Here is a 12,713-nt window from a genome sequence, read left to right on the forward strand (position 1 = left end):
CTTCATCAATTTTTTTTTTAAGAGGCCAACCTTCCCTTAACAAAATTTGAACCTTATTCAATGTTTCGTCTTCCCCCATGGCTTTATCCCAATCACCTTCTGAGATGCCCTGAAAAGTTGTGGGTATAACTTCAGCTACACAACAATCCTCCAACTCCTTCTTACCCTCCACAGTATTTACCAACGGCATTCTACTTAAGAAATCAGCAACCTTATTCTTAATCCCGGGTACATATTGTATTTCATACTTGTAGTCCAACAGTCTAATGGATAACCGAGCAATACGTGGGGAGGCTTTAAATAATCCTTTTGTTGTAAGTACTTTGGTAAGCGGTTTGTGATCGCTACGCAAGATGACATTCATACCCCAAACGAATGATCTGAAATGTTCCAAACCCCACACGCATGCAAGGGCCTCCCTTTCAATTACTGAGTATTTTGCTTCAGCGTTGGTAATAGAACGAGAAGCAAATGCAATTACACATTCCTTATCATTCATATTCAATTGTGTAAGAACAGCTCCTAAACCCTTATTACTTGCATCAGTTGTAATTATACATTGTAAATTTGGGTCAAAACCTTGTAAGGTTGGTGCATTAATAATATCATTCTTAATCAATTTGAATGCTGCTTCACATTCTTCACACCACTTAAAAATGCACTTCCCTTTTAACAATTGTCTAATAGGAAACGTTTTGTGAGAAAAGTTATGCACAAACTTAGCATAATATTCTGCTAGACCCAAAAAAGCTCTAACTTCGTCCTTGTTAGTAGGGGCTGGTGAATTTTTAATAGCTTCAACAAGACTAGCCTTTGGTTCAACAGCCTTGCCACTTATTTCGTGTCCCAAATAAGTGACGCTTTTCATGACTATTTTACACTTGCTATGCTCAGCCGTAAGTCCATTATTTTCTAATATCTGAAGAACATTCTTAACTCTAATGTCATGGTCATATCTCGTATCCCCCATAATTAAAATATCATCTTGAAAAAACAACACATCCCGCATTTTACTAAAAAGCTTATACATCAGCCTTTGAAACATAGCCGCTGCAGAAGCCAAACCAAATGGAACTCTAACAAATTGGTAACAACCAAAGGGCGTAATAAATGCGGTTAATCTACGACTATCAGGATGTAACTGAACTTGATTATAAGCAGAAGTAAGGTCTATCGTGGTAAACCATTCCTTGCCTTTAGTTAGTGCTACAACCTCATTGATCTTTGGCAAAGGAAATTGATCCACCAAAATATTCTTATTAAGGTCCCTTAGGTCTACACACAGCCTCAATCTGCCATTAGAACGTCTGGCTACCACCAGGGGAGAAATCCAATCTGATGACTCAACCTGTTCAATGATACCAGTTTGTAATAACTTGTCCAACTCGTTTGAAACTTCATTCCTGATGCTAAAAGGAATATTCCTTGCCTTATGAACAACAGGAATGGCGTCCTTTTTAAGTATTATCTTATGCTGGAAACTTTTTAACTTTCCTACAGTTCCTGAAAATACCAAAGGATACATGTCCTTCATGGTAGCATCACACACACAATCTTCCTGAACCACCGATACAGGTTCTGAACCATTGGGATTTAAAACCATTCCTAGTGCACCTTGGTCCCACCAACCTAAAACTGATGGTCCTGATTTTGACACATACATCTTACATTCAGCTTTACGATCCTTAAATGCAAATGACAATTTTTTGTAGCCAAGAAGCTGGATTGTTTCCCCCGTAAAGCTTTTAGGTGAGATATCAGGTGTGTCCAAACCCCCACCAACAGTACGTTTCAATTTCTTTAACCAAACTTGTTCATTAACGATTGTATAAGGTGACCCTGAATCTGCGGTAATCGTAATAGTAACACCTTCTATAGATATGTCCCACTTTGGTCTTTTCCGCAGTCCATCTGGCGTTCCTGTTCCAGCATTCCTAATGTTAAGCACCCACATATTCTTGTCTTCACTGTCTGAGGATGAAGCAGATTCAGAAGCATCCTCTAACAACTTTATTGCCATGCCTTTCTTTTTCCTGCAAACCTTAATAAAATGGCCAACAGTACCACAACTGGAATATTTCTGATTGCGTGCTGGACAGCTTTTATCATTTGCATAATGGCCCAGTAATCCACATCTGAAACAAGTAACTTCCGCCTTAGAAGTATTTCTTTTTGACTTCTTGTTCCTGTAAGAACTGGTCTTCCTCGAAAACTCATTTGGTGGACATTTTTTTGACTCTATAACTCTATTCACCAACTTATGTGCTTCTCCAATCGAATCATCTATTTTAGAATTCCCCAGTAGAACAGCTTTTGCACACCTTCCTGTAAGTTCCGCTTTCTTGACCACTTCAATTACTTCTTGTAAGGGCGATTCTCCTTTAGTCCATAAGCAGTCCTGTATATTCTGGTTGGCAGCGTGCATAACTATCTGGTCCCTAATGAACTCATCATGTAAGGTACCAAATCTACACGTTAAGGCCAAATTTTTTAAGGCTGAAACGTATTCCTCAATCGTTTCCTCTTTGTTTTGTTTCCTGTGAAAAAACTTATAGCGATCAATTCCCACACACACCGTTGGAGAATAGTATCTGTCTAAATCCTCTAATGCATGAACAAAAATATCTCCCTAGTCTCTTTGTTTCTTTTCAATTCTGTTGTAAATTTTAAGACCGTGCGGCCCTAAACAATGCAATAAAATTTTCTTCTTCTTTTCTCCTGAAAAGTCATTGTCTTCATCTCATGCAGAGATGTAGTTCATAAAATACTCTCGCCATTCTTGCCATTTGATAGAAACATCACTGCTACCAGGAATAAAAGGTTGAGGAGGTGGAAGATTCAAGTTATTAGAAGCCATAAATGCGTGCCTCAACTTCAAAAATATATAACATCAATGTCTAAATATTCGTAACGAAGTGAAAATTCACTTAAACCTCCTTAAAACCACAAGAAATTCAATTGCCGGTATATTTCCTTAGTTCCAAAGGTTATTCAGGCCGTAAGAAGATCAGCGGTATAGTTATTGAAAAAGCAATTGAACGTTGCTAAGAGACGCCCAAAGAAACGAGCACAACGCAAGTTGCAAAAACAATGTTTCAGCACTTTAGGCTGAAAAAAAAACCACTCACAAGCGTTGGCAAGTCGAGTTGCGTGGGCACGTAGGAGTGCGATAGTGAAGTAGAGGATCACAACCGGATGCAGATGGGGCAAACTTGTCAACTCGTCGCCAATTTTGTTGAGTATCTTCAAGCCGCAAATACGATAATGGTAGGTAACTTCTTTATTCTTAAAATAATTTAGATGAATACAAATACATTCCATAATATGAAACCCCGACCGCATACAAAGCCGCCGTCCTTCGTCCTGTCTCCTCCCCTCTCAACCGTCCTCAATCGCACACTCAAACACAAACATTCCCCCACAACATTCTACCCTTCCCCGGCTCGCGCTACCAGCGCGAGCTATTACATTCACAATACAACACTATTCTTCTAATTGTCTGATTAACTCTTTTTTCTGCATGTGCATCTTAGCATCAATTACATTTTTTTTTTATCTCTTAAGCATTTGTTGGCTTGGCTCATGCTTTGGTTCTCGGAGCCAAGTCAGACCACTGGCACAATTCTATCTCCAACGTTTTGTGCTTGGCCACAGTCAGTGAGTTTAGTGAGCAGGAGATCCTCCTTGCAGAGTGCTCAGTATTCCAAAAACATTTTTAAATGTTTGGGCAATTTCTCAAAGGGGTGCAGTTTACCAGTAAATCCAGGGTGGGGTGACCAATTGAGAAATGGGAATAGCTTACTTGAAGACATTCTTCTAAATGTGTATGATTTATCTGGGTGTATTTGATTGAATTATTCTCCAAGGCTTTGGCGAATGGCAATGAAGCTTCACACTCTCAGTACCATGAATTCATTGGTTGTACATTTGCAAGTGATTTAAGAGTTCTCTAATTCGATTCAGACTGTGCCCTCTGTTAATAACTGTGATTTAAGTTTTAAATATGTTTATAGTTACTTGATGATCCTCTGGGACAGCAGTATTGGATTGAGGTAATATCTTCAACTAACAATGATGGTTATATAGTCCAGTATTTGGTATAAATGAAGGTGTGCGCAGCATTTCAAGGCACCAGCAGCTAGCTTGCAGTGCCAAATACAGTAACTTTGAAAATGCAGTGGCAAGACAGCCCCCTTCGCCAGCAGTGTCTCACAACCAGTTACGGTGAAAAACACAAAAATCTTTTTATGCACTTATCATGACTCTTCCAGACGCTTAAACTGTCAGAATGCCTGTTTTTAGTTGGTTGCTAGAAGTAACAAACCAGATTAGAATGGCTGATATGTAGATATGTAGGAAAAACAGCTGCTCTCCCTATTTTTCGAGTTGTTACTTTAGTCCTGGTGTAACCCCCAATGAAAAGGCATACTCCTAAATGTGGTAGCAAGTCCACTGCTTCCTTTAGACAAAGTTAGTCCGCCACTAGCAAGGGGCACGTATTACAGCTTGGAACTGCAAACATATATATATTTCCATTTTCAAGGAGATAGTATTCTATTTTGCACCACTTTTTTTTTTATTAAGAACAATTTGTCCCAAGATGTTAACCACCCGATTTTAAGGAACGTTTTCCACTGGACTTCTGATTCAGCACAGAAGACTGCATCTCGGCCCCGAATTGCTGTGTTTTTTGCAGACAAATACAAAATCCGCCATTTTTTATTTATTTATTTTTGCTGGAAAGCTTGTGAAATGAAAATATAAACTTCCAATCTGACAGCAGAATATATCAAACTCCTAGTAATCTGTTCAACATTCTAAGCAGACTAAAAAAAAAGTGTGAAATTCTAAAAGAGTTCTGTTGGAGTGTATTCACTGTTTCAGAATGAACAAGGAAAACATTTGTCATCTAAACGTGCGAGAGGGGGAAGCTTCATAACATTGTGCAGTTGGTGTGTTTTTATACTGAGGGCCCTCTGGTGTCCCCAATCTCTCCCCCCACCCCTTTTTTCTCACTATGCCTATGCCACTTCAGATTAGACCCATCCATATGAAAATCAGCCTTGAACTTATCCAATATGAATGGTCCAATCCGCACTGCACAGCCAGGTCTTCTCTGAACCATAACATAAGCCACTTAAAACTAGATTTGGCCTTTTTGGGGCTCTTCAGTCGGACACAGCTTGGTCCAGTGATCACAGGACCCACGTCTGGGCATATCCATTGCACTTAGGGCATCACAATAAAGAATACAAAAAACTGATGGATATATTGGTTGAATTAATGTCAGCTACTGGTGATTACTAAGGGCGCCTACCGAGCCATTACTTTTTTGCTCATCATGCCACCTCAGATTAGACTAAGTCATTTGTAAATCAGCCATGGTTGTGCTCCAATACAAAAGGCCCAGTCCACACTGCCAAGCCAGATCCTCTCTAAATCAGACCACAAGCAACCCAAGACTGGTTTTAGCTTAGTTGGGCCTCTTTAATCAGATATAGAGTGGTTCCACTGGCTTAGTGACCTGTTTCGATTGGTTGATGAACAGGGCTGATTTGCATAAGGCAGGTCTCTGTCTAGAGTGGCCCAGTGGGTGAAAAACACTGCCCTTGAATGCCGCCCCAAGCAATTGTCAGCGACTGAAATTCAATCAAGTGTCCCTTGTTGTTTTTGTGATAGTTAATCAGAGCAGTTAGCTCTCCTTTTGTATCCTGTTATGTTTTGCAGCATGGATATAAGCTGTGCCCAGTTATAGATATCTTCACCTAGGTGAATATGGTGTTCAATACCATCAGTTTCTCTTCTTTGCTACTTGTTATTCGTTTTTAAGCCTGCAAAAGCAAAGAAGGTGGTGAGGGATAGTGAGGGGCATGTTTAGGCTAGTGAGTAGATGAGGTCCCTGGGGCACAGTTCATAAAATAAAATGTATGTATTGATGCTGCTGTCTTTGTCTTTTTCCCTGTCTTCACTCCTCCCACTCACTCACCCTTCCTGCCACTTTCAAAAGCACTGTTTCCTACTTTCATCGCAGCACAGCCGGCAGGAATGACAAGCATGTGAAGCAGCAGGTCTAACCTGTGATGCAGGACCAAATACTACAGCGCAACCAGGTGTGCTGCGTCCTTAAGTGCCAATGCAGTGAAATCCACATCAGGCCTTGGATACTTCTGGACCTGCAGAAGAGCTTTGTCTCTTCCCCTAGAAAGGTTGAGAAAAGTGTTCATTAGTATGACCCAACTGTACAAAATGGCCTTAAAAGTCTACTCACTGCCTGTCTCTGGACCAAACACAAGCCTCCTTACAACATGGAACACTGATTCTTCATCTGCGTCATCTACTATATCAGCCCATGGTCCCGTCCTCATTCCTTGCTAGCATTGTGCATGACGATTCTGTAGGAGTCCTTTTTATCATACTATATGTTTTTTGGGTCCAAACTCCCAAACCACAGACCTGTCACTGGACAGGCCCTAGAAAAGCAACACGCAGTTCCTCTGCCTGTTTCTCCAGGCATTAAGTGGTGTTGCTTTAGTGATGTTGAGATGTGTTCTTCATCTGAAACTAGAGAGCATCCTGATGCTCCTTCCCTTCGTGTTCTCATTTGAAAGTGGTGACGTACTTGGGTTTCGTGATCCCTCAATTCTTCCTGCGCCCCTGTTTAAGTGTATCCGGATTTACTCATGGCCAGAGCTGTGAAAATTGGTTAAAAAAGCCCCAGTTTAGACTATGAAATGTTCCAACGTTTATAGTCAACCCTAAATAGAGATATTGAGAAATAGGTGGTCTTGTATATAACGTTTAAAAACCTTTAAAATCGCCTTCCACTACTTGACAGGATTACTCCTTATTTCCTGGAATTGATGAAGCATTTTGGGAGCTGGATCATGTATTACAGTGTTATATTGTGTGTTTACCGTGATGTTTTTTGCCAAGTATTACGGGTTAGCTGTAGTTAGCCATTTAATAATTTACATATCTAGATATGTCAACTAATTACATTTTCTTTGTTCACAGTATTGCAATGGGGGAGATCTGGCAGACTACTTGCAAGGTAATTGACTTTTGTGCAGTGGGCACCCTCTTAACCCCAGTTTTTTTAATGCTACATCATGCAGTGAACATTGCTAAATCAGCATTCTGGGCCGTTCACCCTGAGGCTCTTGACTTAGCACAAATGTGGTGATAAAATGAATATGATCACACACCATGGTTAATCTGCCCCTGATCTGTGCTGCACATGCCTTGCGAGTAAATCCCTTTCAAGAATTTCATATTAACCACTCTAACCAAGTCTTTGTTCGTTCATCTAATTTTTTCACATTCCATGTGTATGTCGGTAAACTGTCTTTCGTGCAACATGCACTTTTTCATCAATGTCAATTCCAGATTTTTATAAACAAAACCTATGAGAAATGGTTTTTAATTTTATTTATTAATGGTTTTGTGATCCAGATCATGTTATCCCAAAATCAAAGGATTTGTGACTGCAAAATGTCCTTTTGGTATGCCTGAAACAAAATGTCCGTGTCAGAAAGGCCGCTGTGACCCATTCTAAATTGCAGTTAGAATACAGCGTGCAAGTGGTGTCACCTCCTAATTGCAAGTCTCAGTGGATTGCATCAATAAAATTGCTGCAGCAAAACGTTCACCAGTTACTACACTTCACATCTGCTTTGCAAAGGGCAAGGTATCACTTCGAGCACCTTTACCTTTTGTGAACATTGTCACAGCCCCAGAGAGAGCAGGGGGTGGTCCAGAGGACCTTTGCTTATTCCCCCTGATGTTTTCCCAAAAAGGAAAGTTTTTTTAGGTCAACCGTTGGACAGCACAGCTGTGAATCCGACTTATTGCTTGCAATATACATAGTATGGACTTTGGGCCAGCTCCTTTCAACAGTTTGCTTTCTTCGACCAGCCTCTTTCAGCCATTGGCTGGAGACTTTGTCAGTCATGTTTTGGCTCAGGACAGAAGAGTATTAATCTCCCATCTAATGCTATTGGCTGTTTTGGTGTATCCTTCCATCTCCACTCCAGTGCTTGCATTGAACTGCATGAACGACTGCTTCCTTCTCTGTTCACACCTGCTGGCTTCTTTTCAAGTGTTTTGCTTTAATGTGGTAAGCTCCATGCATGAGACCATTAAACCAGTACCGACTTGGTTTTCCAATACTTGTTTTAAAAGCAGTAACTGTTCCTTTAAGGAACCCAACCTGTTTTTTTTTTTTTTTTTCCTTTTTGCAAATGAATTACAGGGTCAGAGGTCTGTTGTGCCTTGCAGGCTTCCATCCCTGCATTGACAGCCAATTGTGGTGGTCAACAATTTTGATCTGTCAGCTTAATAACTGTAAGACAGATTGTGTTGTGACCCCCCTCTGCCAATGGGCAATTTATGATGCAACCTTTTAGTACATAGTTGTTTCGCAAATTGCCTTCCCATTTGCAAACCAGTCTAAGTGCACACCTGCTTTGCGAATTAGAATGCTGTATCTGGGCCTGTGTTCCTAAAAATAAAGTTAAATCCTTTATTTCTGAATAGCGCACCAAATTGATATGTTAACACATCCCTTCTTCTGGATTTCTGTCTCTTCAGCTATTATGTAATGCCGTCATCAATATTCCCTCACATTTCCACCTTCAAGTCTTTCTCCTATATCTGGCAGGTAACCATAGCATAGGATAGTTAACCAGAGTGACTGCACGTTTGTGCTAAAGAATCAAATACATTGTTGCGAACAAACAGTTAAATTGGTTGCACTTTAGCTATTATTGTTTTTGAAAATTTAAAGCAGTAGCCTGTATCCCGTGAAGTGGATTCTGCAGCGGTTCACATTAACATTCCAGGAGTAGTAATCTGTACAAGATCCTAAAGATTTGCCTGTCATTTAGAGAGTCATTTTTGTAACCCATTGTGCTTGATTAGCAGTAGAGGATGGCGGAACTACATTGGAAAGGTTTCATCCCATTGGCTGGCACTTCTGGAAGACCAGATATAACTGGGTTGGTTTGACCCGACCCCAGTACTGCTTCAGAAGCACTACGTTTTGGGAAAGCTGGACTCTGCCTGCCTCTGACCCGGCCTAACTGGCATAATAAGGACACCAGACTGATTGGAGTGACTGACATCTGACTGACTCCATTCTATTGATCTTCTCCTTGCATCAGCCTGTCTTAGGCCCCTGATATGACTGTCTCTGCCCATTGAAGGCAGAAAAGCCTGATTTGACTGAACGTGAGCTATTAGAAAGTTGAGGCACCCTGAAACAGCTTATCCAGATCACGCTTTACTTTACAAAATCTAAATGTGACCGTTGCTGGCCATATTTTATGTGTTGGTTTCGTCATTTGCACCCTGTTGACCTTACAAGGGTTAAAGGTCAGCAGTTTAGAGATCCACTGATAATCCCCTCGTGGGCCATTGTCACAGATAAATAGGACACGGCTACTTGGATGGAGGGTTGAGAGTGCAAGAGTATGTGCTGAATTACACTGTTTACAATTGTAGACACTGTGGTGAGTAACAAGCTGACCCCATGAATTCCTTTCAGCCTCCCTCGGCCGCTGGTTAAGGGATGCAGAGTTTTCTTTCCTTTAAAAAAAATACTGGGCTGCAGGGGGACTCCACCACTATACTTTGCCCAGTCTCTTAGTGATTACTATAACAGCACATTTTATATTATACCATCATCTCACTAGACTTAGGGGGCATTCAAGTTAAATCTATATTAGAACATTGAAATGTTGAGAGCACCATCAAAGACTGCTTAGTGTCTCAATGACTATAGTGGGTGGCACAGACCTTCTGCTTCAACATTCAAATGTTTGTCATTTTGTTTCTCACTTTTTAATTGGAACATTCCGTCCTCACTGGGAAGAATGATCTAATAGCATTATGGCCCATGTCACGTTATGACAGTTATTAAAGGCCGTCAGGCTCATTACAGGCCGTTGCCTATGACCCAGATTCAAAGCTGTTAACAACTTTTTTTTGCCTTCTGTAGTAAGCTATAATATAGTTTTAATTTGGTTTGCAATGTATTATCTATAAATACAAGCACTTGCTCATTGAGCTTCTTATTACGTTGTTGGGTAAAATGTCATTTCTGTGAAATGAGGCAAAGGTCATGTGATGTCCATGCTGCTCTGGAAAGTTGAGAAATATGCATAATGTTTCTCTATGATAACCAACACCAATTTTTTTTTAAGGTTTAGCCTACACACAGCTGAAGCTGTCTGTTGTCGAATACCTACTGTCTACAGTACATTGATAGAGCGGGCTTTGTATCAGCCCAAGCTCATGACTGAATGGTTTTCTTACTGTATAACCACTGGCAGCCTGGAGGAAAAAGGCGCATACAACCCTTGTCAATACATCAGATTAATATAGGCACGTTAGTCCAGTGCTTCCAGAGGTAGGAGTGCCTCCCAGTTACTTCTCAGCGGGAAAGCTTCCAAATAATTTTAACCATGGTCCCACGAGCACTCTTCTCTTTCAGTCATACAGTGAATCAAGGTATCAGTCTCTGAGGGTAATCTAGAGTCTTTATTTTTCATTCATTTCTAGCCAACATGAGTTCTGTCTTTGCTGACTTCATTATGGCTTATTTATGTAATTACAAGCCAAGTCGAAACATTCTGGGCATTGCCGCAGTGGAGAACTCCACTGAATCCTTCAAAGGGACATCTTTTCACACAAGAATCATTGCATTCAAGTCAGTCCTAGGCTCAGCTGTATGTGGTACATACAGGTCATCAAATCCTTTTTTTTCTTTTAACGCGAACACCTATATTTTAGCACCAGTAAACAGTCCATTTTGTGCTAGAAGCGTTTCAAATTGTTAATATTGTACTTGCATAAATGATGGTTTGCTGTTGCTGTGATCTCTGGATAACGTTTTCATCCCATGAGTCGGATGGCGCTCTGAAATAATTATTTTCTACAACTCCTTTCAAATATTTATAGTTGATAAAAAGTGTCGCCATGTTAAGCTGCCGTTTATTCAGTGGTATCTGCACTGATGACATCCACGCCAGTGAAGAGTTCACTTATGTCGTCCTTGACACTGGAAGCCATAACATTGTGTGCAAGCTCCCACCTTTATTTAAAGACACCAAGACTATCGATAATTAATGTACTTTATCATTTAGAGTGTTCCTCTTTTTTAATTAATAGAATATTGTTAAAGAAACATATTGAATCCCTAATACAGACACTATTGGTGGAGTACCCTAGGTGGGGAATATTGACTGTAGGGGTTTATTAAAGAATACTTAACTTTAGTTGAAGAGCATTGTTTATTGCCCTAGGTAGAATCCGCATGTGTATAAAGAGGTATATTTAATGTGAGTATTCTCTGAGAGAATATCAGTTATTTGAGATAAGCTCTTCCTGCTTTCCTGATAATTTAAAAGTCTTTGGAAGGCCACTATCAGAAGCTGATAATGTATGGAAGTTCCTCTTTTAGCCAATGCTATTTGGAGGGGGCATGATGGCTCCTAAAACATTATTGAGACAGGTTCTGTGAATCACTGGATGATATTTGAATTCAGTAATCTTTTGAGTCGATATTACTGCGTCGGCTCATCTTAGTAAGAGCTTGGTATACTTTAAAACATACCTGTTGGCATTATTATGCTTGTTGAACAGTAATCTCAGAATATTATCTTTGTTTCCCACTCCTAACCAAATAACCACTGATAAGTGCAGTTAATAACTTTGCATCAAAACTTAGTGGTTTCCAGCATGGGGCCCAGTGCTTAATTTGAACTGGCGGTTGCCTGTAGGGGCTCATTTTTGAGGACTGTCATTTATTTATCCTCATAAGACATTGACCGAGAGAAAGAGAGGGAAAAACAAACACAATGGAAAGACAAAGATGGAAAAACTGTCACAAAGGGAGAAAGCAAAAACCTGCAAGAGAGATAAAGAGGAAGGGAGTGTCTGGCAGTGGATGAAAGTGGCATGAGGTGGATTCAAGACTATGCATTTGCTGACGTGTAATGTCACTGGCCGTAGGTTTCTGAGCAGAACTTGGGCACCGGCACTCATTGTTTTACAAATTAAGCACTGATGGGAACTGAAAGAAAATATGAGTTTAAGGGTTATCCTGAAACAGATTAGAGCTGATAGGGATTTGAGGCAGGTTGATTTGTCATTTTCACAGACTGGACATGAAGTGGCTGACTGGCCTGGAGAAGTAATGGGGAATGACTCCCTGAGAGATATTTGAATACCAGAGGATTTTGAACCAGATCTTGTCCCTTAATACATAAGAAGGATAATTGTGTGGCTAATGAAGTTTAGCATCTTTGTATAATTTGTGTAATGAATGCTCAGTTACTTAGTGTGATGCAACAACAAACATGCCTGATAAATGATGAATTCTCCATCATTTGATCTTATATAGATTCATGTGTTTTGACTTATTCCCTGTTGTCAGACTGGGAGTTCTTGATACATTGTTATGCACAACAGTATTCAAATGCGCATATTTAAGATCTGTTATTACATATTGTATAAAGGGGGCCCTTTTCTCATAGTTCCATCATTTTTGCTGCTCCTTTCAGCATCTCCAGATAGATTACGTTAGATGACGGGTCTACAGCTTCTATGGCAGATATTTCTATTTATTTCTCTTTTCTTCTGGACTCACTTGGAAGTTGTCTTTGGCTGCCACTTTAGCCAGACCTCTGTAGGCTATATGAAACATGTGGGAT

General features: G+C 40.2%; 1 protein-coding gene across 1 annotated transcript in view; it reads left to right on the top strand.

The window, feature by feature from the left end:
• ULK2 (unc-51 like autophagy activating kinase 2) overlaps positions 1–12,713 on the top strand; it is a 360,264-nt gene that overhangs the window by 108,769 nt on the left and 238,782 nt on the right. Inside the window, exon 5 of the mRNA XM_069226356.1 lies at positions 7,015–7,051. Within this exon, the coding sequence (XP_069082457.1) occupies positions 7,015–7,051 (37 nt within the window). The remainder of the gene's footprint in view (positions 1–7,014; positions 7,052–12,713) is intronic.

This window comes from Pleurodeles waltl, chromosome 3_1 (genome assembly GCF_031143425.1).
Source record: "Pleurodeles waltl isolate 20211129_DDA chromosome 3_1, aPleWal1.hap1.20221129, whole genome shotgun sequence".
NCBI classification, from domain to species: Eukaryota; Metazoa; Chordata; class Amphibia; order Caudata; family Salamandridae; genus Pleurodeles; species Pleurodeles waltl.